Source organism: Pimephales promelas, chromosome 2 (assembly GCF_988280905.1).
Source record: "Pimephales promelas chromosome 2, fPimPro1.hap1.1, whole genome shotgun sequence".
Classification (NCBI taxonomy): domain Eukaryota; kingdom Metazoa; phylum Chordata; class Actinopteri; order Cypriniformes; family Leuciscidae; genus Pimephales; species Pimephales promelas.
Genome location: NC_142770.1, coordinates 638,883 through 665,355, shown reverse-complemented (window position 1 = coordinate 665,355; position 26,473 = coordinate 638,883). Strand labels below are relative to the sequence as shown.

Below are 26,473 nucleotides of genomic sequence, written 5' to 3'. Positions count from 1 at the left end.
CATTAAAGCCTGAATTCTCTGATTCTTCCATTCGTCAGGTAATTTTGAGCAGGCCAATGAGGAGCTGCGTGCGATTATTAAGAAGATCTGGAAACGCACCAGTATGAAACTGCTAGACCAGGTCATCCCGCCAATCGGAGGTCAGATCTCTCGATTACACTGAATAATAAACTGCAATGAGATGATATCGGCATTATTAAAACTCGTTCCGGGTCAAAAATGAATCTCCAGTGAATGCTAATGAACATTGTCCTTTTGTTAACCTGTTTTCTTTCAATTAGCACAGGCTGTGTGAGTTTGGCTTTGGATCTGATTGATCGTAGGCCTCATTGATCTTCACTTAAAAAACTGAGGAGCATGAGGACAAATCAACGAGGCCCACGATCGATCACATCCACAAAGAAATACAAAACCTGTCTGAATTGAGAACAAAAAAAAGTTGACTGAATCCCATATTTGGTGATATTATAACATAGTGAGAGATTCACAAGCGGGACGGGACATTTTGGACCCGGAACGAGGGAAAACACATGTTTGGGAATAACATGAACTCGCATTTCCAGGAAAACGACAACCCTTTACGGGGCTTTAAACTAACGATTAAACGTTTGCTTCTTGAACCACAGATGATGAGGTGACCGTGGGGAAGTTTTACGCCACATTCCTGATCCAGGACCACTTCCGGAAGTTCATGAAGCGACAGGAGGAATATTACGGATACCGGCCGAACAAGAAAAACAAAAACACCACGGAGATACAGGTCTCAGCATGCACACTACCATCAGACATGAACGCTTGTGTCCGGGGCACGTGAAAGAGCATTCTACTTTTCCCGGATTATAACGTCAATAACAAAAAAATCACCTAAACGCGAGAACGATTCTGCATTCATTTAATGTAAGTGGCGATTAGGGGTGTAACGATAGCCTGACGTCCCGGTTCGACATACTGAACTCACGCTACCATATTAATTGCGATACTCCAAGACTAAATTTGGCGTTACATTGTGTGTGTAAATGAATAGTCTTGGACTTCAGACAATAGAGACACCAGAATAACAATATTCATGATTCTGAAAATACTGAATTATTTCAGACGAATTTCATTCAATCAATCAATCAATCAATGCGTAACATGCGGGACTGAAATAGTGGCTACAAAGAAACTTCTAATGTTTTTGGTCACGGCTTGCCTTGAAAATCGAAGACAATTTGACGGCCGTTGTAAGAGAACTCAACTCTTCTGACAGACATAACGTCAATCTAACGATCAAAGACTTCAGATTTTCCACCGGTGGAGACATGAATATATATTCAAATTGGGTCATATGTGTAGTAGAATAAGATCATAAATTTCTAATTTGGGTCCTTCTTGGCCGAGAAAATAATTTTTTAGTGCTTGTGGATTGTAGACAACAATCCCCATAGTGCATTGCACTGCTCAGCTCCGCAGGCAACTCCCACTGCTCCGCCCATCACTGTAGAATAAAGTTGAGCTCCACTCTGGAAATCATTTCGCACAATGAAATCAGAAAATGCGCGCTAATATATGACGACGTAAGAGCGTCAAGGCTTACTCTGACGCGTAATTTTACACGTGAACCTTGTAACCAAACCTTGGAGCGTTATGTCTTGAGGCATCTTAATTAATCTCCTCGCTATCAGACGTTGCATGTGTGTGCCTCATGACACAGAGACTCAGGTACTGAAATTTTCGTTCTTATTGGGTCTGGTTATTACCGTTTAAGTCGGAACCGGTTCCCAATTGGCACCGCGTACCCAACCCTACCCATAATGCATCCGTCTGCGTATTCAGCACCTCAGTCCTTATTTTCAAAAAGTTTCTGCCGGTGAAATCAAACGCACTGGCACTGATCTGTGATTGGTCTGTTAGCGCATTAGGCCCAACCCCCTATGGGCGGGATCTAGTGCTTGTAGTCTTTACAGAAATCGCTCTCTCTTACACTTCCTCCTACAATGACATGAAATGACGAGTTTTGCGTCATTGTAGGAGGAAGTGAAAAAGTAAATAGCGGATTTCTCTCTTGTCTCAGGGGAAAACGAGAGAGTGTTGCACGACCACTCAATATTATGACTGGATTTCAAACAATGGAAATCATCTCAAGCCGGTCTCTCTCTCTCCCTCTCAGGCGGGTCTGAGGAGCATCGAGGAAGAAGCCGCTCCTGAACTGCAGAGGGCGATCTCTGGAGACCTGCTGAACGAGGAGGAGATGGACCGAGCGATGGACGAGGCCGGAGAGGACGGCATCTACAGGGTGGGTGCAGAACAGAACAGATTATAACCCGTGCGTTAGGGCGATAAAGTGTTTTACATCCCCCCCAATCCCAGAGTAGACCATCATTTTATGTTATGTTACAATGCCACTTTTTAGAAAGGTTGGGCCTGCCATCTTGCTTATTTGGCTTGTAGTTTAGATTGTGCTTCCCAACCCTGTTCCTGGCGGCACACCAACACTGCGCGTATTCTTTGTCTCCCTAATCAAACACACCTGATTCAACTCATCAGCTCATTAACCCATAACTCATTGTGAGCTGACGAGTTAAATGAGGTGTGACAAAGAATACGCGCAGTGTTGCCAACTATTTTCAAATGAAAGTAGCTAACGCCTTCCCTAAAAGTCGCTAGATGACGTCAAATGTTAATCATATTCGTGACGTCATCGCGTCGTACTTGCGTTCCGCTTGCCTAATGTGTTTTTTCTATAAATTAATGCTCAGCTCACATATTGTATTTAATATATTATAATATAATATAGACGAATGTAAAATAAAGCTGTTCTCATTTCCTATATATTTTTGTCACACAAAACGAGTGATATATTACAGTGAATGACAAAAAAAGTAATACAGCAAGCACAAGAAAAGAAAGGAAACTAATTTGTTTAAATAAAAAACATTATTATTTAAAGAAAGCAGATAAGTGATAGGTCCGTGGGAAAACACTGCTCATTCACCTCTGTCAGTGGCGTTCAACAGATGATCTGCTCCTCTCAGCCATTCACTAAACAGGGTAGACGTAGAGTGAATGAAAGCAAAGGGAGAAAAGCAAAAAGTCGGGGTCTGAAAAGTCGCTAAAAATAGCGAGTCATTTGCGCGATTCCCAGACAGCAAACTGACATTGAATCAACGTGGAAACGACGTCTCTCGTGACATTGAAACAACGTTGATTTTGCTCATCGAATTAACGTTGAACCAACGTCAGACGCGCCATTCTTCAAAGCTAAATGAAATTGAAAATTGGTTTGCTTTCATAACGTTGAAACAACGCGTTGATTTCAAGTTGATTTTCCGTTAGTTTTGAAAGAATGACGCGTCTGACGTTGGTTCAACGTTAATTCGATGAGCAAAACAATGTCAGATCAACGTTGTTTCGATGTCATATTTCCACGTTGATTCAATGTCAGTTTGCTATCTGGGTTGTTTTGCAGTTTGTACGCGGATGAGAACATCTCCTGCTCTGTCTACAGCTGGGAGGGGCTGCTGCGCGAGGACTGGGCCACCTGTGAGTGATTTGGGACGGGGTGGGACCCACGGCAGCACCCGCTGCTCGTTGAGATGAGGAAAAACAATATGTGATTTCACATCAGAGAGTCTCCAAAAGTCTCTAATAACACCAGAAAAAGTCGCTAGATTTGTCGCTAGTCGCTTTTTTTAAAATTTGTCGCTAGGGGGGTCTGAATACTCGCTAAATATAGCGACAAAGTCGCCAAGTTGGCAACACTTGAATATTTGCAGTGTTGGTGTGCCGCCAGGAACAGGGTTGGGAAGCACTGGTTTAACCCCAAGCGGGGATCAAATCCCAGAAGGCAATATCCAAACAAAATAAAAGTTAAAACTTGTTTTGAACAATTTCTTTGTCATCTTCACTAATATTACACGTGGATGAATATGCATATGCAAATGATATTAAACGAGTAAACGAGGCGTTGTAAGCTCCCCAGACAGCAAACTGACATTGAATCAACGTGGAAACGACGTCTCTCATGACATTGAAACAACGTTGATTTTGCTCATCGAATTAACGTTGAACCAACGTCAGACGCGGCATTCTTCAAAGCTAAATAAAAATCGAAAATTGGTTTGCTTTCATAACGTTGAAACAACGCGTTGATTTCAAGTTGATTTTCCGTTAGTTTTGAAAGAATGACGCGTCTGACGTTGGTTCAACGTTAATTCGATGAGCAAAACAATGTCAGATCAACGTTGATTCAATGTCAGTTTGCTATCTGGGTCATGTATGGTATTTGTTTACTTTATAAACCCGTCAGAGGTTTGCGCCTCGCATGTTCACAATCTTCCTCTGACGGGTTTATAAAGTGGATTTAGCGCAGGTTCTGGCGTACACACACTTTCATAAGTCTGATTATTTGGCTTTTGACGCATGTCGACTTTTAGTGAGGATCCTACACACTCATAGTTTTATAAACGAGACCCCCAGAGATGGCAGATGAGATTGAGAAGGATTAATGCTCTTCTTCGGTTCAACAGAGAGCAGGCGGCCTGTTTGGAAACCACGTGGATCCATTCGCTATGGAGAGAGGAACCCACTCCCCCACCCAGATGACCAGCCAGCGCCCCCTACAGATCGCAGACGAGACCGAGGCCTCATATGCTCATTACCACGCAAATACCAATAACAACAACACAAACAATCACAGACCCCCACAGAGGTGAGCGTCATTTAAAGTCCCGTAAACCCTTAAACTCATCTTTCATCATCAAAATGTCATATTTAAACGTTTTTTCCACAAACAAAAATTCGTCATGCCTTAAAATATCTTGAATGTAACTCGCCTCGTTTAGTATGCGCAGTTCTATGGATATGCAGATGAGCCCCGCCTCCACTCACTCAGAGATCCACTGGTTGTTGATCACACGTTGATCTGATTGGTTACAAGGTGGTTTGTGACGTCAGAAACACCAAAGCGTGTTTTTGAGACCGTCTTTGATTCACTGCAGTTTTAAGGAGGAAATACTCAGCAATGCCGTCCACTTATCAACTTACACACGGTTAAAGCATATTAAAAACACCACAGACACATAGACAGAGACTTTAAGCTGAGTGTATGTGGTTGTGACGATAATGATGAAGCTGATCTCTTTCTTGGAGCAGATGTGGACTACATTTCCCATCATGCATCAGTGCATCCAGACAGAACGGTCCAGTGAGCGCAGCCGAGTTCCTCATCCAATCGGTGAGATCAAATCTTCCCTATGGCAGTGAAATAAAACTGAAATGAGTTTCACATTTTCTTCTGGTTTTGTTCCTCAGGCTCTGATCGCTGGAGGTTTGGAGAGTCTCGCCAGCGACGGCCATTTTGTGTCGGTCACGAAGGCTGAAATGGCGGAGGCGTTGAACGTTGATCTCGCCGCGCTGGAGAAGAAATCAACAGCCATTCTTAATAAACGTAAAGGACGGTGTTTGTTCAGAAAGAGGAAGACAGTAACGTGTCGTCTAGACTCAACACACTGTCAGGTGTAATATATTCGTCTGAGCGGAGTAAAGGCCAAAAGAAGACATTCACGATTCAGGACTCTGATATAACCATGTGGACTGTTTTATGAGCCAGTACAGCAGAAGTGTGCCAACATATTGAAAAAAAAACACTGATAATGGGTTAGAATATATAATAATATGGTGAATTAAATATATTATACATATTGCCACCGTTAGATGGAAACCTCATATATCCAAACACTTTTCAGGAAATTTAAGGCAGTATCGGCTATGGCAAATATAGACTAAGACACTCATTTCCGCTCCTCAAATACATAAAACATTAGCCTAGATAGATAGATAGATAGATAGATAGATAGATAGATAGATAGATAGATAGATAGATAGATAGATAGATAGATAGATAGATAGATAGATAGATAGATAGATAGATAGATAGATAGATAGATAGATAGATAGATAGATAGATAGTTTATTGAGTAAAGTAAATGCTATCGGTATTCAAAAACCAGATCCATTTACTGTTGCATTGCAAACAAGCAGAAAGTGCAGCACTGATACAGGGGGCGGAGTAATGAGGTTTGACTGACAGTTTGAGGATCCAATGATGTTATGAGATTTAGTCACAAATTAATACTTTCCCTCGTTTAAACATTTGCGTAAACCCCCCACAGATAAATGTACAGTCTGACTCTGACCAATAACAATAATGTATGAAAAATAAAATTGTTCGGTGAAATATGTGAGGTTTTCGCCCGACGGTGACAATATTATTCAAAATGGTGAATATATGCTATAGACTTTTTGTTTCACATTTGAAGGGGATCAAAAAAAAAAAGACAAAAACAGGTATTGTTCAGAATTAATGTATTAATTTGATGAAAGGTTTAGATTCACATCAAATGTTGACTATATTTCATAGCAAATGTGAAAAATTAAAAGACGACAACATATTTCCCAACTAAACACCACTGAAAAGTGACTACAGTTTCTTATCGATTAAAAACTGTGAGTAAACTTGAATGTGAAAATAGCATTTCTACGTGTGCTACGGATAACCTGAACATTGTTTTACTCGAAATGATCAACTTACCTGTTTTTGTTTGATGTATTTACGTATTATTAAATATTAAGTTATTAACTCAATGGCCCTCATTTATCATTCTTGCATAGAAATGGGTGTATAAGATTATGCATTGGCTCGATTCAAGGGCTTACTCACCTCCACCACGACCAGACTGTACTGCAAGACAGACAGGAATAATAAACATTTAAAAGCAGTCATTGAAGTTGAAATTTCTGCATCTTAAGAGAACCTGCATTTAATTTGCTTTTCATTTATGGTCAGAACACTCAAAATGGTGAAACATTGCTCTTACCATTTGATCAAAAGGCTCAGATTTGGGATCCATGGAGACAACTCTGAAATTAACTGCAAAGAGACCAACAAACTCACATATATTGCATAATGCATTTGAAGATGATAGCTTCACCCAAGGGTCATTCACAGCTCACCCGTTTGTCTGGATTGTAAATCGGTTTGTCTGTTTGGATGAAGGTCAAAGATAAGTAACGTCTGAACATGATTTTGCTTTCTTCAGTCGCTCTGGAGACCTTCAGCACCGAATCTCCATCTACCCGAGGAGCCGGTAGTGAACTTCAGTTAACACACAAGAAACCAAGACAAAAAGAGCCACACGCATCTAATGACTAAACCTGGAAACAAAAGCAGCGGTGAAAGGGCTCTGAAGAAACAAGTGGAGTCGTCTTGTCAGCGAGGAACGCGTTCATCTCGTTAATTAAATTAATTAACCACCACCTGGCTGGCAGTAATGTTATCATCTGATTAGGAGTTCCAAGTTTTGCTTCATTGATTACTCGTGTTAGATACCATGAAACAATATTAAGTTAAAACACTTTCAATCATTGATCTATAAACAATGCTTAAGATCCTCCTTTCAATGTCAAAATTTCTTAACTTCCTAAGCAGACATAATCGCTATCTAGTTTTCTTATGTATAAAATCCACATTGTCTTGGAAGATCAACGATTGTACCTATTTAAAATTTGAGACTTTAATTCTCTATCTTTACGCCTTTCACTGTACATTTAGCCGAATTCAAGAGTGAAACGCATCAATTTATTCAGTTTACGGAAGGTTTGTGCGCGAGATACCGGCGCGCGGCGTGTCCGCTTTCACGAGAATCCACGAATGATCGTTGTGACGTCATATCGCAGATCGCGATAGTCATCGTGAAACAAACAGACGTTTTTTTGTTGTTTTTTTAAATCTGGACTGAAAGGACTCTGGAGTTTTGTTGTAGTATGTTATGACAATTATTGTTGTTAATGTTTTTTTTTTCTTCTTCAAGCATTATTTAAAAAAAAAAAAAAATTATTTTATTGATATGAGGTCCTGGTCTCATGAACTCCACAATAACTTTTTTTCCATAATCATGAACTAAATTTAATAACGTCCACCTCAGCAGAAAGCAAGCTGTTTATTATCATTATTATTTAATATATAATTTGTCACAGAGATCCCCCTCCCCCATGTTATCCATTTATAATTAACATAACTAAGAAAAATATAATCTTAGCATAACATCCCAGACAGCAAACTGACATTGAATCAACGTGGAAACGACGTCTCTCATGACATTGAAACAACGTTGATTTTGCTCATCGAATTAACGTTGAACCAACGTGAGACGCGGCATTCTTCAAAGCTAAATGAAATCGAAAATTGGTTTGCTTTCATAACGTTGAAACAACGCGTTGATTTCAAGTTGATTTTCCGTTAGTTTTGAAAGAATGACGCGTCTGACGTTGGTTCAACGTTAATTCGATGAGCAAAACAATGTGAGATCAACGTTGATTCAATGTCAGTTTGCTATCTGGGATAACCTTACCAGGATTATAATATAATATAGTCTTCATATAATAAATAAATTATATATATATATATATACACACACACACACACGTACATGTTTTACTCGTCATGGAGGCAAAATTCGTTGAGAACAATATTTCATGTCAAGGTTACAAGCCACGAGTGCCAAAATGACAGGTCTGGATGAGTTTATGATTTTATTTAGTTCCAACCAAGTTTAGTCCAAAAATATGAACATTGCATCACGACAAAAAAGCTAAATACATTGCGCCACGTCATCCTCATCATGAGGTTATTCCACTCGTGAAGATGGAGGCGGGGTCAGTCGACGGCCATGGCGGGCGTGGCGTCCTCTACGTCTCGTGACTCGGAGCTCTGCAGCTCTCGCCGGATCTCAGCCGTAACCCCCGGGTGTGTGTGCACCTTCAGCAGGTCCAGCAGCGCCTCCTTCTGTTCGGAGGACAGGTCGGCGCGGTAGCGCTGCGCTAGCGTGAGCAGGCTCTGGTGCCACAGCACCGGCAGCGTCCGGCGGTCCGAGCGGAAGGCCAGGAAGTGTGCGGTCAGCGCGTCCAGCACGCGGAAGGGCAGCGCGTACTTCTTATCCAGCAGCAGCCGCAGGAAGATGCTGTTCGCCCCGGTGTACTCCATCTCCGCCAGCTTCAGCATCGCAGCGCTGCACACAGGACACACACCGTACGTTAGCGGCGCAACCAGACGTGAAATCAACTCACTCCCCGGCTAATGCACGTCTAAGTTACCGGACGTTCAGAACTACTACTAGCCACAAAAAGAAAGACATGAAGCCGATTAACGACGTCATAAAATCCTCAATCTGCTCTTCCTCAGACGTGTGTTTAGGGGGACAGATCAATAATACAGGACAAGGAACATTACAGAAAAAAGGCTGTTGGAAGATAATAATGTGTTTTCTGCTCACCGAATGCTGTTTAATCTTCACTACAAGCGCTGTTATATGTTGTGTAGTGAAGTGTGTGTTCAAGTAAGCACATATGAGCAGATTTATTATAGTATTATAATATAATCGCATTTAATTCAGCCATATTGGCCCAGTGACAGTCTAACTGTATTCAGGTACAGACATTAATATTTAAGCCTGAATGTAAGATAACAATATTTGTTCACTGTAGAAATTAGATATAGTTTCATCTGTTAAAGCTGTATTGTGTTGTGTTATGAACGCCAGCCGGCAGCAGGAATATGAGGCTACTGTCACTTTAAGAGTCACACATCCAGTGTCTTCCTGTTCACTGATGACAGAACCGAGACGAGTGTTTAGACATTAGTGCGCATTGAAACGAAAGAGGAATCAGTTCGGTGTTCGGCGGTGCGCACAGATATCGCGCGAGTCCCGATCTCGCCTCTTCTTCTGTGTTTAAACTAGTTTCAATGTGGAAATTGGCAGTTAATCCACGAATCGCATCCGCATCTGTGAGCGTTTTGACCTTTGACCTGTGTGTAACGCTCACCTGGAGTGTAACACTGGGATAGAGCAGCGTGTGATGATACTCCCGATGATAATGGCTTCTCTCAGCGTACATGTTCCCGATTCACACAGCGGAAGCAGAATCCCTACACACACACACACACACACACACACACACACACAAATCATAAGTCATTTCATTATTTTATTTTTTTATTTTAACTAACATATCTCAGCAAACTTTGCCCACATGATTAATCACAGTAATGAGGCGAGGGTAAACTAAACGAGGCGAGGGTGTCGAGTTACATTCAAGATATTTTAAGGCATGGCGATTTTTTTGAAAGAAAAAACGTTTAAATGTAATTTTGGTGATCAGATGAGTTTTATTGACATTATTGACTACAGGAGGACTTTAAAGACACTTGTTTTACATTTAAATATGCAAATGGTTGCATTATCTAATTAAATATGCACTAAAAATTCCAGGATCAAAATTCTCATTTCGTTTTTTACTCGACTTTTTCCATTTATCGGAAAACAGCAAAACAACATTTTCACCATGTTTTTAAGTTATCTTATCTTTAATTTCATCTTTGTTTCAGTAAACCAAACCAATTTTAATAGTGTCGGTTAACAATAATAGCACTTCAGTTTCTTCTGTGCGATGTCACACACGCCCACTGTAAAGCCCAGCGCCCTCTAGTGTTCATACAGCTTTAATACAGCTTTCAGCTAATATTAATATTAGATTTAATATTCTTCCAATATTTCTCCTTTATTCTTAGATTTAAGATTTTAACTCCTACATTGAGCCAGAAATCTCATCATATATCAATTTCCTGATTTTATAACATTTTATTCCTAACAAAATGGCGGAAATGTATTAATTTTTGTCTGTTGACAGTATTTTCTGATTTGTGATCATGATAAATAGAGATATCCCAAATCCCCTCTGTAGAAACCTTTGCTTCTAATATATATTTAAAAAAAGGAAACAGAAATTTTGAATGTATGCAAATAAGTGCATATTTAATTAGATAGCCCCTCATTTCCATATTTAAGCTTAACGACAGGAACGAGCACAATCGACCACGAAAGCCGAGGACACTTACAGACTGCAAGTTAATAAGTTGATTATCCACGTTTTATTAGGCTCTCGTTCATAGAGACTTGTGGAATCTGCGATCTCTGAACCAGATTGTTTGCTCGTTTCCATGGATACGATACGCTGTGTTTCCCGCCAACTGGCATCCCGGGTGTCGAAATACTATAGGCTGAACTGGCAGTGGGCGGAGTCACAGACCAAAACACCAACCGACTGACAACACGGAACCCGTGGCTTACAGCACACGTAAGATGACCGACCTTTGAACCAGGCAGCGGGTTTGAAGAGCGCCTTCTTGAGCGCGCTGTACAGGTGGAAGTTAAGGCGCTTGTACTCCGTGATATCGTCTCGAACCCGAGGCAACAGCACCAGATTATAGAAGCGCTGAGCCATGCGCTCCTTCAGGTTAGACGAGAAGATCCTACACACACACACAAACGTTTTCAAAACACCATTTTGACAGCCCTAGTGTGTAGACTGGGAAGTGTGCGTGACCTCTGACCTGGTGGCCTGGTACATGGCGGCGGCGGTCCAGCTCTCCGGCTCGGTGAGGTACAGGACCTGCTCCCAGTTGGACAGAGCCGGGATGATCTTAAACGCTTTGGGGAGTTTCCCACTCCGGTACTTCGACAGCACCTGCGGAGAGAGAGACATAGAGAGACATAGAGAGAGAGAGAGAGAGAGAGAGACATATAGAGACATAGAGAAAGAGAGAGAGAGAGAGAGAGAAAAACACTTATTTCCGTATGAACGATGTTACTTAATGAACCTTGTTGTAATGTTACCAGTTTCTTTACTGAAAACTACACGACCCATGATTCATTGTTTACAGTGCAGAATTGTAGCTGTAGGCTAGTTTAACGCACCTTGCTAACGCCTCTGTAGACCTGCACGACTCGAGGGTCCAGCTGAGGATCGGCTCGTCCTGACACCTCTGACATCACCGTTCCCACCTCAGTCTGCTTCTCCGTAATCTTCTCCATGATGATGTCGGCTAGCGTGCGTCTGTCACACACACACACACACACACTTGTACATTTGGCAGACGCTTTTATCCACAACGACTAGCACTGCATTTCAAGACACACATTTACATTCTTGCTTTCCCTGGGAATCAAACCCTTGACTTTGGTGTTGCAAGCACAGACACTACTGTTTAATCAACAGGAAAGCTCATGTTAGCACACACACACACACCTGAGTGGCGGGTTCTTGTTCATGAACATCTCGATGGCTAACTCGTCCTCAGGATCCACGTCCACCTCTCGGCTCTCCTCCACATGATGACCCAGAGCCGGCCACTCCTCGTCGGAGTCTCCATCCTCTGCGCTCGCACCTGAAACACACGTGTGCTTTTATAGACCGTATACAAATGCGTGTGTAGAGTGTATGACGATACAAATATGTGCGTAGAGTGTGTGACGTTACCTATTATGTTTCTGAAGCCCAAAGTGGGCGGAGCCGGCCGTCACCATCTTGGCCGCGCATGTGCAGCGAGGCGGATTAGCTGAGGTGACGTAACACTAACGCTTGGTTAAAACTAGGGCTGGGTATTGAGACAAATTTCACAATTCGTTTCGATTTCGATTCACAAGCTTGCAATTCGATTCGATTACGATTCGATTCGATTCAATATCGATTATTTTGGATATCAGTTACAATAAATGGCAAATTTTCTCAAGGGAATCAAATCTCTTAACTAATGCTGTAAACTATGGGAGTCTAGTTGTAGACTATAGACTTCATTAGCCTAATATGAAGGTAATAATGAACCGTTTTGTAGCTATACAAACACTTAAATTACACTTTTATTTATTTTTATAATAAGAAGATTATATGAAATATAAACATTTAAATGGTGGCTGTCATAAAAACTTGCCAGATTTATTCAAATATGCATTAAATATTGAAGAACATTAAGATTATAATGCATATGTAATATGGTGTATATATTTAGCTAAATGCTCCTCTCTAGAGTTATTTTGTCTATCTGACTAACGAGTTTATGTGGGTTTTCTGAGGTAAATATGACGATACATTGATTACAAGCTGTTTAACTGACGTCTTTCCACGGTTGAAACGCTGATTGAGCGAATCGATGTGACATGATCCGGATTTGGATAAGTTGTACTCTATCTTTAACACACTTTCAGATGCTCATTCATGTTTATTTGGCGCTGTGACTGGTATTATTAAGCCGGAAGAGAGATCAGCGCTGCTGCTTCTCCAGAGCGATCTCACGCCACAGCGACAAAACGCTATTTATGTTTTTGAATTTCTAAAGAAAATGGACGTAATTTGAAAATTGAGACTTTGTTTCATATCAATAGTAACAAAGGACAAAGATTATTGCGATTTTTTGGATGTGCGCAGCCGCGATACAATGATCCATTCATTCAAATGAAACAGGATGACTAATCGATTCTTGAGATTTAAGAATCGATATCGGTTCGTAAAAATGAGAATCGATTAATATCGAAAAATCGATATTTATTACCCAGCCCTAGTTAAAACCTCACTCCCCTGGACTCGAGAGGCACGCTAGCGACTGAGGTCTTTATTGTCCTCGTCAGCGCCCAGACTGGGGTCGAATCCCACTCGGAGCGAGATGAGAAATTTGGTGCCGTGACCCGTGTGGGAGTGAGGTTTAGGGGGCGAGTGTAACAGATCTAGGCCACACACAAACATCACTTCCCTGGAATCAAACGGCGGGCGAGCTGCTTTAAAGCTATTTTATTTACTTTTTAGAGTTAATTGTACAGATTTACAGATGACTTGATACTGACTGTATTGAGGAGTTTCATGTATACAAGAGTGTTTTTGCACTTTTCCTGGTCACACACAACTTCCCTGCACTCACTGTTGTAAGTTACACCTCCATGCCGCCAATTCAATGTTTTAATTTCCAGACATAGTAAATGCTGTAGTTGTGCTAACGGTAAAGCCGTTGGTTCCGTCCATAGACGGTTCCATCCAAAATGGCGCCATCTAGCGAGTGTTGTGGAAAGTTTCACCTCAAGAGTTCTGTACTGTTCGCTAACTCATGCTGGTCCACTCACCTAGCCGAGTCGCGGGCTGTCTCTTGGGCTCTGCCGCCAGCCCCAGCTCCGTCTGCAGCTCGTCCTGCTGGATCCGGGCCTGTTGCAGGATCCTCCGGGACAACTTCTCGTCGACATACTCCTGCTCCTCGAGAGTCCGGGCTCGGTTCTTCACTCGCCCGCTGGCCCGAACCGTGTCTCCCTGTAGGATCTGATCGGCCAGAGACACGCCGGAACCGCTTACATTACTCCTCTTCACCTTCGGCATGATGACGAATTAATATTATTATGATTATATCGGCCTGAACTCATGACACGCAGCCGCGCGCCGAACACACGTGTGTCTGAACCGAGGAAAATGGCGCAGTGTGTTTGCGTGTGTGTGTGTGTGGCTGATCTGAGATCAGATGAATGGAGCGAGCTACTCTATTTTTTATTGAAGGATCACAGGGGATACATGCATCACACACTAACAATAGGACAAGAAACTAGAGGTAAAAAGGGAAAGCAAGGCAGTAAAATACAGTGAGATATATAAAAAAAAACATTTAAAGCAATAAATTAAACATGGGGAAATAGATGACATGGGGGGGGATATTAAAAATTGTCATCTAGGAAATCAGGAGGTAAATATATTTTGTGAGCAAGAGTCATAGAATAACTTTAAATTCTAAAATTGTGCTTAGAATCAGTGACTGCACATGTGTGGAGATAATTCAGGATACCGAGCGCTAATTTTCATCTTTATTGATTTCAAAAACAGTACAGAAACTGCAGAAAAACACTTTATATGGGAATCTCTCCAACCGACGGATTATTGTCACAAATGTCATTTCACAAATAAAACTTAAAAGAAGTCTAAAACTCTATATTTTAGTATGTGTTTCTTTAATTATCTAACGTCGGCTACCTGTTTGTCTTCATCTTGCTCCTCTTTTTATTTATTTTATTTTCTTTCTTAAATTTAGTCTCAATGGAAGTGTGTTATTTTGTTATGTCCATTCTGCAAAAAAGAGATTAAAACAAATATATCGTTCCCTCATAACAGCTGATCTCAGGTCAGCGCCGATTTACACTGTTTACTTCCGGTCACGTGCTCTGTGCTGCTCAATCGACGTTTCGGACATATGCGATCATTTTATTGATGTTTCTAAATAATTACGGATATTTATGACTGTCCGATTGAACATTCCCCCACTTTTAACTGATTTTGTGTTTATTCGCGAAAGCCGGATTGACCCGGAAGTAAATACGGGCTCGCGGGATTTTGCAGTAAATAAATGGGTGTAACGTGGTGAGAAACACTTTTGTTTTCATATTATTGTTTAAAAGTTTTGTTTTACCCTGTCGTTTTGAGTACTCTGGTTGTTATAAAACTGTTATTGTTAATATTAAGAAACAAAGCTATTCAATATCTCGTTTATATTCCATATCTTCCATTTGTTTTGTAAACACTGCCGTTCAAAAGTCTGGGATCGGTGAGATTATTCATGTCTCTTCTGCTCACCAAGGCTGTATTTATTTGATTAAAAGTACAAAAAAATAATAATATTGTGAAATATTATTAAAGTGTAATTTATTCCTGTGATCAAAGCTGAATTTATCATCATTACTCCAGTCTTCAGTGTCACATGATCCTTCACAAATCACTCTAAATATGATGATCTGATGATCAACACACAGTTATGATTATTATCAGTGTTGAAAACCACTGTGTACATTTTTGTAACTTAAATGTCTTTTACTGTAAATTTTCATCAATTTAATTTATCCATGATGAATAAATGTACTGATTTCTTTTATTTCATAAATTATTACTGACCCCAAACTTATGAATGGTAGTGTTTAATGTTACAAAAGCTTCTATTTCTGATAAATGCTGTTCTTTTAAACTTTCTAGTCATCAAAGAATCCTGAAATAAAAATGTAAATAACTGTTTTCAACACTGATAATAATCATAAACGTGTCTTGATCATCAGATCCTCATATTAGAGTGATTTCTGAAGGGAGACTGGAGTAATGATGCTGAAAATCACAGGAATAAATTACACTTTACTGTATATTCACATAGAAAACACATGATTTACATTAGAATAATATTTCACAATATTACTGTTTTTAATTTATTTTATTTTTAATCAAATAAACACAGCCTTGGTGAGCAGAGGAGACTTCTTTTAAACACATCTTACCGATCCCAAACTTTTGACTGGTAGTGTGGGTAAAAACAAATTTGGCCAGAGATATGACTAGGTGTGTGTGTGTCAGTGTGTGTCAGGTACCGGTGTCAGAGGGCAAGAGCGTGCAGCAGACGGTCGATGTCCTGCACAAGAAGCTGGAGACGCTGGGCGCCGTCAAACAGGGGAACTTCTGGGTCGACTGCGAGACGTACCACGCCACGGGGAACGCCACTGGTAACCGCGCGCACTGTTACCATGGAGACCACACCACATATCACCATGGTGACGCATCTCTCTCTCTCTCTCAGGTCAGCCGAGTAAGCTGCTGTACGTGATGCATAACTCGGAGACGCCGCTGAGCTGCATGGCCCTGTTCGAGGGCGGACCGGGGCTCAGCGCTGACGCTAACTTCGACGTCCTGATGGTGAAGCTCAAGAGCCACTTCCAGAACGCCAAAGGCCATAAAGTGGAGAGTCGCGGCTGCCGCTATCGCTACTGCGACTTCCTGGTGAAGATCGGCACCGTCGCCATGAGCTCCAGCGCTAGAGGCATTTCAGTCGAGGTGTGTGCGCTCACTCACGAACTGTGCGGACGTTTCACACAGAAACTAACCTACATTTCAGATTTACGGAAAACCGTAGAAACAACAAAATAAACACTTTCGTTCACTAAGTGTGCGGACGCATGAATTTGTATGCTTTTACGATCAAATCATGATTCAGCAGTAAATCTCGCACTGACGTTTAGTTCAAATTTGCGTTACAAAAATTTACAAACGCAAAAAGGCTAAAATGCTAAAAAACGTTAAAAACGCACAAAAGTTATAAATGCTATAATCACTTTCATTCACTAAGTGTGCGGACGCATGAATTTGTATGCTTTTACGATCAAATCATGATTCAGCAGTAAATCTCGCACTGACGTATAGTTCAAATTTGCGTTACAAAAATTTACAAACGCTAATAAACGTTCATTTTAAATTTACGGAAAAAAAAAAACACGTAGGAAACAACTAGAGACAAATACTCTACCCAAAAAAGAAATCGCTCAAAGCAGGACATTTTGTGGGGAATTTTTTTACCGTTATAATTTTTTTTTTTTTTCACGAAATCAATTAATTCGCAACATGATTCGCACAGTCACGCTATTACTCTGATGACGACACCCACTGGAGGTGAACGTAATCGGCGACAGGATAGCTTAGCCTTCGTGTTAAAATTAAATTAAATACACAGATATTTAATCAAATACAGCGAGTAGGGATAGGCAACGATTAATCGCGATTAATCGTTAGCAAAATAAAAGTTTGTGTTTACATAATATGTGTGTGTAGTGTGTATAATTTATTTGTATATATAAATACACACACATGCATGTATATATTTAAGAAATATTTGCATGTATATACTTTATACATAATTAATATTATATATAAATATTTGACATATTAATAACACATTTTTCTTTTCATTTTGTATACACAAATTAATTACACACACTACACACACATATATTATGTAAACACAAACTTTTATTTTGCTAGTGATTAATCGTTGCGCATCCCTAACAGCGAGTAAGAGTAAGAAATGCCACATTAAAGCTCGAGCTGTGAAACTTTGGAGGAAACTTTGCGTTATCGTACAATGATGTGTACGAATTTACACCGAAATTCATGTGTGTACGTATATATGTTTTGTGAATTACCAGAATTGTTGTGAATAAAATCCGTCGTCTAATGCACAGTAGTGTGTGTGTGTGTGTGTGTGCAGGTGGAGTACTGCGCGTGTGTGATCCCTGGAGACTGCTGGAACCTCATGAAGGAGTTCATGCAGAGTTTCCTGGGCCCACACACTCCCGAGCTGCCGGCGGTGTTCACCAGTAAGCCCGAGGGCCTGAGCGTGCCGGTGGACTGCATGGACACCATGAGCCAGTACCTGGAGCTGTTCGGCCGGGTCCGCAAGCAGCAGGTTCTGCCCGGCAGCGGCGTGCGATGAGACCGGCGCTGACACTCCTGAGACAACATTTCTCGTTTCCTTTGTGTGTGTGTTATTCCAGTAGTGGGGCTTATTTTCTGTGTACATTGGAATTTGTAAAATAAAGAGTTTACTTTGAATTGCAATCATTGCATTAACAATAGTGCCGTGCAACAATTAATCGGTATTTCGGAGGGCGTATCAACAGTCCTGTGATTCAGCGAACTAGGCTTTGTTGCGTCACAAAGTGATTTACCACTAAAAGAGTGATATTTATATTTAAAAACACACAAAACATTCATAAAACGATACAAATTATACACACATACTTAATTGTAGAAGATTTCCCTTGAGACATGTTTAAACCGGTTCTGGTTTTGTAAAATAATTTGTTCAATTGATTAAGAGATCAAATAGTTTTAACGAAAACGAGACACAAAAAAACACTAGATGTGTTCAGATTTAGTTTTGCTTGAAGAACGTCAGCTTTGATGTTTGAACAGGAATGCACATTTGCATAACAAAAGCCGAACAGATGAAGGCACAGATAATTGGCTATAAATTCACATTAATTTGAATATGCATGAGCTAAAAACACTGTGGATAAATTCACATGCAACCAGCCGTATATAAACTACGAGCTTAAAATCAGCAATATTCAACACAGTAGGTTACATGGTATTTTATTTTAACATAATTATTATTATTTTACAATCTCAGTTCAAACTCTAGGCTCGATCTGATTTAACTACAGTCGCAAAGCATGCTGGGTAGCCAGTAAAGCCTCATTGCAGAAACGTGTGTATGTTACTTTAACGGTAAGGTCCATATGTTGCCCTTGTTTGCAATCTGTCCCAAACATTTGCATATATAATCATTGAATTTATTACTTATAAACTTAATGCAAAATAAATCACATCATGGTCTGGACGAGGTTAATCTGTTCATTTGACTCCGCCTCTGGAGCTTTAAAACCTGACGGACGTCTCAACAACCGCATGAAAAGCCGGCTTAAAACGGGCTTAAAAGCGCCAACTTCGCTAACTCGACCAATCAGAACACGTCGTTACGTGAGTGATCGCTCCTCAGCCAATCAGAGCGCAGTGACGCCCGCGCTGGGCAGGTTCGGTTGAGGCGTAAATGGTGACAGCTCGCGCGTGCGGATGATGGCGGTAAATAACAGCCGAAAGCGAGTGTAAAACAAAACAAAACAACCCTTTAATATTTGCCGTAATTTTAATTATTAAAAACATTTGCCGGCTGTTTCGTGGAGGACTCGCGCGGAGGAGCCGACTAAAAGCTGATCGGGGGTTTTCGGTGTGAGTTTATTCTGTAGCTGCGGCTCTTGAACTGGTTTTTGTTCAACGGATTTAAAGTAACAGATCTCTCGCGCCGGTATAAACACACACAAACACACACACACACCGATCGAGCCCCGGTACCGGAGCCTCCCGGATCCGCCGATACCGAAGATTCCGCGTGTCTCCCGGTGGAGCGTCTTTTGTTCTGTAAGTAGCGCTAGCGGGTTAGCACACACACACACACACACACACTCATACACACACACACATTCAAACAACAGAGACAGACACGCACACACACTTATAACACACATATATCTCATGCATTCATATACGCACACAACATTGTGTGACAAACAAATAACGTGCATAAATACTAAAGACCGAGTCTTCTTGTAAACAAACACAACTGCACTCTTTCAAACACACATACTTTGTCAAATGCAATGTACGATAACCACCAAGCTAACAAAAAATATCAAGTTATTAAAATATCTCTGAACATTCAAAACATTTTTTTATGTCTTAACGTTCTTTCCTGTTATGCGAACATTCCATTGTAGCATCCTTCAAATATTATGGAACGTTACTTTTGAATGTTCTGTGAACGTTCTGAAACAAGTTGTAACATTTAAAAAAAAAACGTTAGACGAACGTTTTAGGGAGAGGGAGGGGCTTAATGAACGTTTTTGTGCGAACGTTTGGGGAACTATTAAAGGCGAGACAACTTTGAACGGATGTTCTATTATTGTTACTGGAAGAACGTTGTTCACAACATTGAGAGAACGTTAGCTCTAAAGTTCTGAAAACGTTCCCTGTTCGCTACACGCATTATAAAATTCAGTTAATTCCCCTGAGGAACAGATTCTGGTACTAGGATGTTGCTAAGGTCAGGAGGACTGAATCATTTGATGCCACAGATTTCACTTTTGTATGTTCGAGTTGAGTGTGTAAATAAAGTGTTTCTCGTCCACAGTGTGTGTCGGGCATTATGAAGTCCTGTGAACGGTGCGGCAGCAGGACATGTGCGCTCTGATGCTGGAGCTCTCCGTTTCTCACAGTGAGTCCGGTTCTACTGTTTTATGAGCAATTCTGCGTTCCCTCATCCTTTCCTCCAGTTTTAAGATTATGACCACGAGCTGTGAGGTTATGAAGCGAAGGTTTTTGCTCCAATTGAAGCTATAAGTTTATATGAACTCAACCTTGTTTAAAGAAAAACATGTTTTTTCCGCCATCTTATAAAAAAAAAAAACGTACTTCCGGTCTTCAATTTTTTCGTGACATAGGCCTATTGTTCAAAATTCATGTATAACTAATTGCGGAAAGGTTTTGATCCACTTCAAATGTTGACTATTTATTTATGATCTATTGATCAAGTAATTTTAAGGTGAATAAAATAAAAAACGAGGGAAGGATGACGCATACCATTGAAATGAATTACTTGAAATAATATGTGTTTGTAAGCAACGTCTCTCTCCCTGTTATCTTCAGGATGAGCGCGGCCATCATGGCGTGTGGTTCCTGACTGCTAATGCTCATGCGCGTTGGGAGACATGGATCGCTGTAAGCATGTGGCGCGGTTCCGCTTGGGCCACGGCCACTCGATCCTCAACCCGCAGATGTGGCGCTGCGTGGACTGCGGCACCACGGAGTCGGTGTGGGCGTGTCTGAAGTGCACTCATGTGGCGTGCGGTCGCTACATGGAAGAACACTCGCTGACCCACTTCCAACAGACGCAGCACCCGCTAGCCATGGACGTACGCGAGCTCGCCGTCTTCTGTTTCGCGTGTGGCGACTACGTGTTGAACGATAACGCCGAGGGTGACTTGAAGCTCCTCCGCGGGGCGCTATCAACCGTCCGAATCCCTGGTCAGCGTTCCCTGCGTTCGTCAACATCCGACGGCGGGTTTAGAGCGTGCGATGTTAGAGTGTCACGTCCGTCCGCGCGTACGGCGTTGTGGCACCGACGGAAAACCCTCCTACAAAGTGCGTTACGCCGCTGGAGAAACCGGCAGCAAGACGAAGAGAGGAAGCGTGAGGAAAAGCAAGAGCAAGAACGTGAGGAGAAGCGACGACAACGCAGGGAAGTCAAGAAACGGTTAATGGGAGAGCTAGTGAATGTCCCACCGAGGAAAAGCGCGCGGTTGCTAACACAGGCTCCCCGTACGACGCTCGCCCTCATCCCTCGAAAGTTCCGCGATCCTCCGGAACGACTGCCTTCGGCTCCCAAACAGCCGCTTTTGTCGGTGTCCGGCAAGACTCTTTCGCGCAAGACAAGTCGTTTACGCCGATATCACGCGTCGCAGTCGGCGCGGCGCAGGAAGCTAGCGCCGGGAGTCACTGGACTTCGCAATCTTGGGAACACGTGCTACATGAACTCCATCCTTCAGGTTTTGAGCCATTTGCAGAAATTTCGGGAGTGTTTCCTCACGCTGGACTTGTGCGAGACCGAGGAGCTCCTCGCTAAGACTAACCAATCACAAGGTGTGGGGGGCGGAGCCAGGACCCTCGCTACGCTAGTCCCGCCCAGTTTGAGCTCAGCAGAACTGGTGCAACCGAAAGAGCCGCGGTCCTCGTCTCGACAGAAGATGTCCTTGTGTCACGAGTTGCACACGCTCTTCCGGGTCATGTGGTCGGGCCGGTGGTCGCTAGTGTCTCCGTTCGCTATGCTACATTCCGTGTGGAACCTGATTCCAGCGTTTCGCGGATACGACCAGCAGGACGCGCAGGAGTTCTTGTGCGAGCTTCTGGATAAAGTCCAGCAGGAACTGGAGTCGGACGGACCGAAGAAGCACTTCTTGATCCCGCTCACACAGCGGAAACTGTCCAAACAAGTCCTCAAAGTGCTCAACACTATCTTCCACGGACAGCTGCTCAGCCAGGTGACGCTAGCGCTCAAACTAACCATTCTGATTACAATTTCGATTCTGTTTATCGATTCCTAATTCATCCCAATTGGTCCAGTACATTGATACACACGAGGACAGAACACACAGTCTCTCGCTCCAGAGCTTTACATTGAGATACACACAGAGGAATCAATCATTTTAACATTATAACGAGTATTCGATTCCAGAAATGGATTTTCGATTCCCAACTCTAGGTGACATGACTAGAATTAATCGATAAATGCATTTAGGACTAAATTGCTGTGTGAATGATTGGATTTCCATGCAATAATCCGCGTTTCTCAACGGCAGGTCACGTGTCTGTCCTGCAAGCGCAAGTCGAACACGGTGGAGCCGTTCTGGGATCTGTCTCTGGAGTTCCCGGAACGATACCACCGCATGGAGAAGCCCAGCGCCGCGTGTCAGCGGAGTTGCTCCCTGTCCGAGATGCTCGCCAAGTTCACGGAGACCGAAGCCTTGGAGGGCTGCATTTACGCCTGCAACTTCTGCAACCGTACGTCGCATCTTTCTTTCTTACATTTTTTATTAAAGGGAAATTAAGTTTCTGTCAATAATTACTCGCCCTCATGTCGTTCCACAACCGAAAGACCTTCGTTCATCTTGGACTATTTTAACAATGTCTTTCCCACCTTTCTGGGCCTTCAAAGTTGCAATGTTGCAGTCAGTAGAGGGACAGATTTCATCATACATATCTTCATTTGTGTTCTGAAGATGAACGAAGGTCTTACGGGTTGTGGAACGACATGCGGGCGAATGATTACTGACAGAAACTTAATTTCTGGGTGAACTATCCCTTTAAGCTTTACATAAACAGGGAACCATTATTTTGATGATTATGGCTTACAGCTTATGAAAACCTTATCACAATATAAATTTGGGGTTTTCATGTCTGTAAGGCATAATCATCAAAATTATAACAAATAAAGGCTTGAAATATCACACTTTGCATGGAATGAGTCTATATAACGTATTAGTTTCACATTTTAAGTTAAATTACATAAATAATTGAACTTTTGCACGATATTCACATTTTTCGAGTTGTATACATGTAAAAGAAAGTCACTCTAAATCAGTAAACGATGATAAAAGAAAGACAAACATGTAAATGGCTCTCACTTATAAGGACGTCTTTCTCACAGACGTCAAGAACTGTTCTTCCCTCTAATTACTGATGCATTTATCAAACCTTCCCGTTTCAGGAAAGCGCCGCAAATCGTCCCACAAGCCCCTGTCTCTCTCAGAGGCCTGTAAGCAGTTACTCATCTGCCGTTTACCTCAGGTCCTGCGGCTACACCTCAAACGCTTCCGGTCAGTCACAACCCTTCCCATGGTTCACCTTGTTTAAAGGAGGAGTTCACTTTAAAATGAAAATTAGCCCATGAAGCTTGGAAGAGCCAGGACATTTTGTAATTTAACTGATTGTGTTGGTCTGAAAGAAGAGTGTCGTATACACCTAAGATGGCTTGAGGGAGAGTAAATCATGGGCTAATTTTCATTTTTGGGTGAACTGTCTCTTTAAGTTTGAACCCAGCTCGTTCTAACGCTTCTTATGTTTCCAGGTGGTCCGGTCGGAACCACAGGGAGAAGATCGGTGTCCACGTGGCTTTTGATCAGGTCCTGAATATTCAACCATACTGTTGCTCGGACGCCGCTCCGATGCCGCAGAGAGAAGCCTTTACCTATGACCTTTCTGCTGTAGTGATGCATCATGGGAAAGGCTTTGGCTCAGGGCACTACACGGCCTACTGTTATAACACTGAAGGAGGTGAGACACGGCTCTTGGCTAGCGAGTCTGGGGTTCATGTGGTCGTACTCTTTACGTCTCCTACCGACTAAAGGCCCGTTCACAGAGAGGACGATAACGATAAAGATAATCGTTCTCCAAATGAAAGAATGACAGAGTTCACGCCACAACTATAACAACAGCGATACAAGGAACGATATCATTAGGATCACTTTCAGAACAATTTTTTTGCTGCCCGTCGAACGATAAAATACTGACAGCCAATCATAATTCTAGCCGTTGAACGGTAAAATACTGACAGCCAATCAGAATTCTAGCCATTGAACGAAAAAACACTGAGAGCCAATAAGAATTCCAGAAGGCGAATAGGTTAGAATTCCAGCCGGCGAACGATAAAACACTGACAGCCAATCAGAATTCCAGCTGTTGAACGATAAAACACTGACAGCCAATAAGAATTCCAGCTGTTGAACGATAAAACACTGACAGCCAATAAGAATTCCAGCCGGTGAATAGGTTAGAATTCCAACCGGCGAACGATAAAACACTGACAGCCAATCAGAATTCCAGCTGTTGAACGATAAAACACTGACAGCCAATCAGAATTCCAGCTGTTGAACGATAAAACACTGACAGCCAATAAGAATTCCAGACGGCGAATAGGTTAAAATTCCAGCCGGCAAACGATAAAACACTGACAGCCAATCAGAATTCCAGCTGTTGAACGATAAAACACTGACAGCCAATAAGAATTCCAGCCGGCAAATAGGTTAGAATTCCAGCCGGCGAACGATAAAACACTGACAGCCAATCAGAATTCCAGCCGGCGAATAGGTTAGAATTCCAGCCGGCGAACGATAAAACACTGACAGCCAATCAGAATTCCAGCTGTTGAACGATAAAACACTGACAGCCAATAAGAATTCCAGCCGGCGAATAGGTTAGAATTCCAACCGGCGAACGATAAAACACTGACAGCCAATCAGAATTCCAGCTGTTGAACGATAAAACACTGACAGCCAATAAGAATTCCAGCTGTTGAACGATAAAACACTGACAGCCAATAAGAATTCCAGCCGGTGAATAGGTTAGAATTCCAACCGGCGAACGATAAAACACTGACAGCCAATCAGAATTCCAGCTGTTGAACGATAAAACACTGACAGCCAATCAGAATTCCAGCTGTTGAACGATAAAACACTGACAGCCAATAAGAATTCCAGACGGCGAATAGGTTAAAATTCCAGCCGGCAAACGATAAAACACTGACAGCCAATCAGAATTCCAGCTGTTGAACGATAAAACACTGACAGCCAATAAGAATTCCAGCCGGCAAATAGGTTAGAATTCCAACCGGCGAACGATAAAACACTGACAGCCAATCAGAATCCACTCAAATTTAAAGGGCTCGGGCATTTAAAATGGCAGAATACATAGTGAAGAAGTTAATCACCGAGATACAGAAAAATCCACGCCCTTTTCAAGGATACGTTAAAAAAGTATACGTTAAAAAGCAATCGGTCGTACCCTTGGAATAAATGGTGAGAAGTGTTAACGATAAGATCATTAAACCTGTTCATAATGTGTTCTCACAGCAACAAAACCTTTACCAAGTTTTGTACTATTCTGATGAATTAATAAAAAAACGTTGTTTTGTGTGTGTGTGTGTGTGTGTGTGTGTGTGTGTGTGTGTTTGTGTGTGTTTGTCTTGCAGGTTTCTGGGTTCACTGTAACGACTCTGAGATGAACGTGTGCAGTGTGGAGGAGGTGTGCAGCACTCAGGCCTACATCTTGTTCTACACACAACGCTCCTCTTAAACCTGTCTGTCTCTCTATCTGTCTCTCTTTCTTCTCTCTATACCTGTCTCTCATTGGAGGTCTGTTCCTGACATCAGCAGTGAGACTCAGAGATTGATTGGTCTCTGCTGGCACAGTCACACTTTACCCAGGGCATTCAGGACCAAACTACTCACCGTCAGGGTCCAGAACAGCAGGGACATAGACACACACACACACTGAAGTCCCTCTGCTGTCGAAGAGAGACAGACGGATCATCCTGGAGAGAAAAATGCGACAGCAATATGATCATCAAACACTCTGAATCAGGAATTCTTCACCTTTGATACTGCGACTGTTTTCTACTCTCTTTCTATTTGGGACGGAAAAAATCAGGAAAACAGAGAAAGCCTCTTCATTTACGTCAGTGGTAAATGACTGAACAATCTTATGACGCTGAATGTCTTTAGTTGTGTATGTATGCGAGTGTGTGTTGAGTGGAAGTGTGTGACTGCTGACCTCTGACCTTTGTCCTTTATTGTGAGAGAACCTGTTATCAACTTTATTGATCTTGTGGGATCTTCCTGATGATAGTGAATAAAGAAAAAAAATCATGAAACCTTTA

The 26,473-nt window shown here is 41.9% G+C and overlaps 4 protein-coding genes and 1 long non-coding RNA gene across 8 annotated transcripts in view; 3 read left to right on the top strand and 2 right to left on the bottom strand.

Annotated features, from left to right (window-relative positions):
• cacna1sa (calcium voltage-gated channel subunit alpha1 Sa) overlaps positions 1-5,697 on the top strand; it is a 28,138-nt gene extending 22,441 nt beyond the window's left edge. Inside the window, exons 38-43 of the mRNA XM_039682611.2 lie at positions 39-140; positions 627-760; positions 2,150-2,275; positions 4,509-4,690; positions 5,134-5,215; positions 5,293-5,697. Coding sequence (XP_039538545.2) covers positions 39-140; positions 627-760; positions 2,150-2,275; positions 4,509-4,690; positions 5,134-5,215; positions 5,293-5,502 — 836 coding nt within the window. The 3' untranslated portion in view covers positions 5,503-5,697. The remainder of the gene's footprint in view (positions 1-38; positions 141-626; positions 761-2,149; positions 2,276-4,508; positions 4,691-5,133; positions 5,216-5,292) is intronic.
• On the bottom strand, positions 67-7,789 carry LOC120486534 (uncharacterized). 2 transcript variants are annotated; one of them, XR_016169326.1, is made up of 4 exons: positions 6,994-7,781; positions 6,858-6,900; positions 6,701-6,721; positions 67-171 (listed from the first exon to the last, which is right to left on the bottom strand). It is a non-coding gene; the product is annotated as an uncharacterized LOC120486534 (long non-coding RNA). The 2 variants fall into 2 exon arrangements; XR_016169327.1 differs by lacking the exon at positions 67-171 and adding an exon at positions 2,179-2,268 and having other exon boundaries at positions 6,994-7,789.
• Positions 7,790-8,558: 769 nt separating this feature from the next.
• On the bottom strand, positions 8,559-14,350 carry bysl (bystin like). Its single transcript, XM_089133333.1, has 7 exons — positions 13,986-14,350; positions 12,124-12,262; positions 11,793-11,931; positions 11,429-11,562; positions 11,187-11,347; positions 9,862-9,964; positions 8,559-9,047 (listed from the first exon to the last, which is right to left on the bottom strand). Exons 1-7 carry the CDS (start codon positions 14,230-14,232, stop codon positions 8,696-8,698), a joined length of 1,275 nt encoding a protein of 424 aa, XP_088989459.1. The 5' UTR covers positions 14,233-14,350; the 3' UTR covers positions 8,559-8,695.
• A 679-nt stretch (positions 14,351-15,029) lies between these two features.
• Positions 15,030-18,264, top strand: med20 (mediator complex subunit 20). Its single transcript, XM_039682491.2, has 4 exons — positions 15,030-15,258; positions 16,234-16,379; positions 16,454-16,707; positions 17,915-18,264. Exons 1-4 carry the CDS (start codon positions 15,245-15,247, stop codon positions 18,137-18,139), a joined length of 639 nt encoding a protein of 212 aa, XP_039538425.1. The 5' UTR covers positions 15,030-15,244; the 3' UTR covers positions 18,140-18,264.
• Positions 18,265-19,194: 930 nt separating this feature from the next.
• usp49 (ubiquitin specific peptidase 49) lies at positions 19,195-26,473 on the top strand. 3 transcript variants are annotated; one of them, XM_039682490.2, is made up of 8 exons: positions 19,195-19,626; positions 20,396-20,479; positions 20,911-22,301; positions 22,620-22,821; positions 23,528-23,636; positions 23,888-24,093; positions 25,787-25,839; positions 25,950-26,473. In XM_039682490.2, the coding sequence occupies exons 3-8, from the start codon at positions 20,973-20,975 to the stop codon at positions 25,959-25,961; spliced, it is 1,911 nt and encodes a 636-aa protein (XP_039538424.2). In that variant the 5' UTR covers positions 19,195-19,626; positions 20,396-20,479; positions 20,911-20,972; the 3' UTR covers positions 25,962-26,473. The 3 variants fall into 3 exon arrangements, with proteins under 3 accessions (XP_039538424.2, XP_088989438.1, XP_039538423.2); XM_089133312.1 differs by having other exon boundaries at positions 19,197-19,626; positions 20,396-20,488; positions 25,787-26,473; XM_039682489.2 differs by having other exon boundaries at positions 19,198-19,626; positions 25,787-26,473.

Excerpts from the sequence above, each read along its gene's own strand:
- med20 (XM_039682491.2), top strand. Across the intron at positions 16,380-16,453 it reads CGCCACGGGGAACGCCACTG|GTCAGCCGAGTAAGCTGCTG; the intron begins GTAACCGCGCGC and ends TCTCTCTCTCAG. Across the intron at positions 16,708-17,914 it reads CTAGAGGCATTTCAGTCGAG|GTGGAGTACTGCGCGTGTGT; the intron begins GTGTGTGCGCTC and ends GTGTGTGTGCAG.
- usp49 (XM_089133312.1), top strand. The coding sequence starts at position 20,973 with ATGGATCGCTGTAAGCATGTGGCGCGGTTCCGCTTGGGCCACGGCCAC. Across the intron at positions 22,302-22,619 it reads ACGGACAGCTGCTCAGCCAG|GTCACGTGTCTGTCCTGCAA; the intron begins GTGACGCTAGCG and ends TCTCAACGGCAG. Across the intron at positions 24,094-25,786 it reads CTGTTATAACACTGAAGGAG|GTTTCTGGGTTCACTGTAAC; the intron begins GTGAGACACGGC and ends TTTGTCTTGCAG.
- bysl (XM_089133333.1), bottom strand. The coding sequence starts at position 14,232 with ATGCCGAAGGTGAAGAGGAGTAATGTAAGCGGTTCCGGCGTGTCTCTG. Across the intron at positions 11,932-12,123 it reads AACAAGAACCCGCCACTCAG|ACGCACGCTAGCCGACATCA; the intron begins GTGTGTGTGTGT and ends TGTGTGTGACAG. Across the intron at positions 11,563-11,792 it reads TCTACAGAGGCGTTAGCAAG|GTGCTGTCGAAGTACCGGAG; the intron begins GTGCGTTAAACT and ends CTCTCTCCGCAG.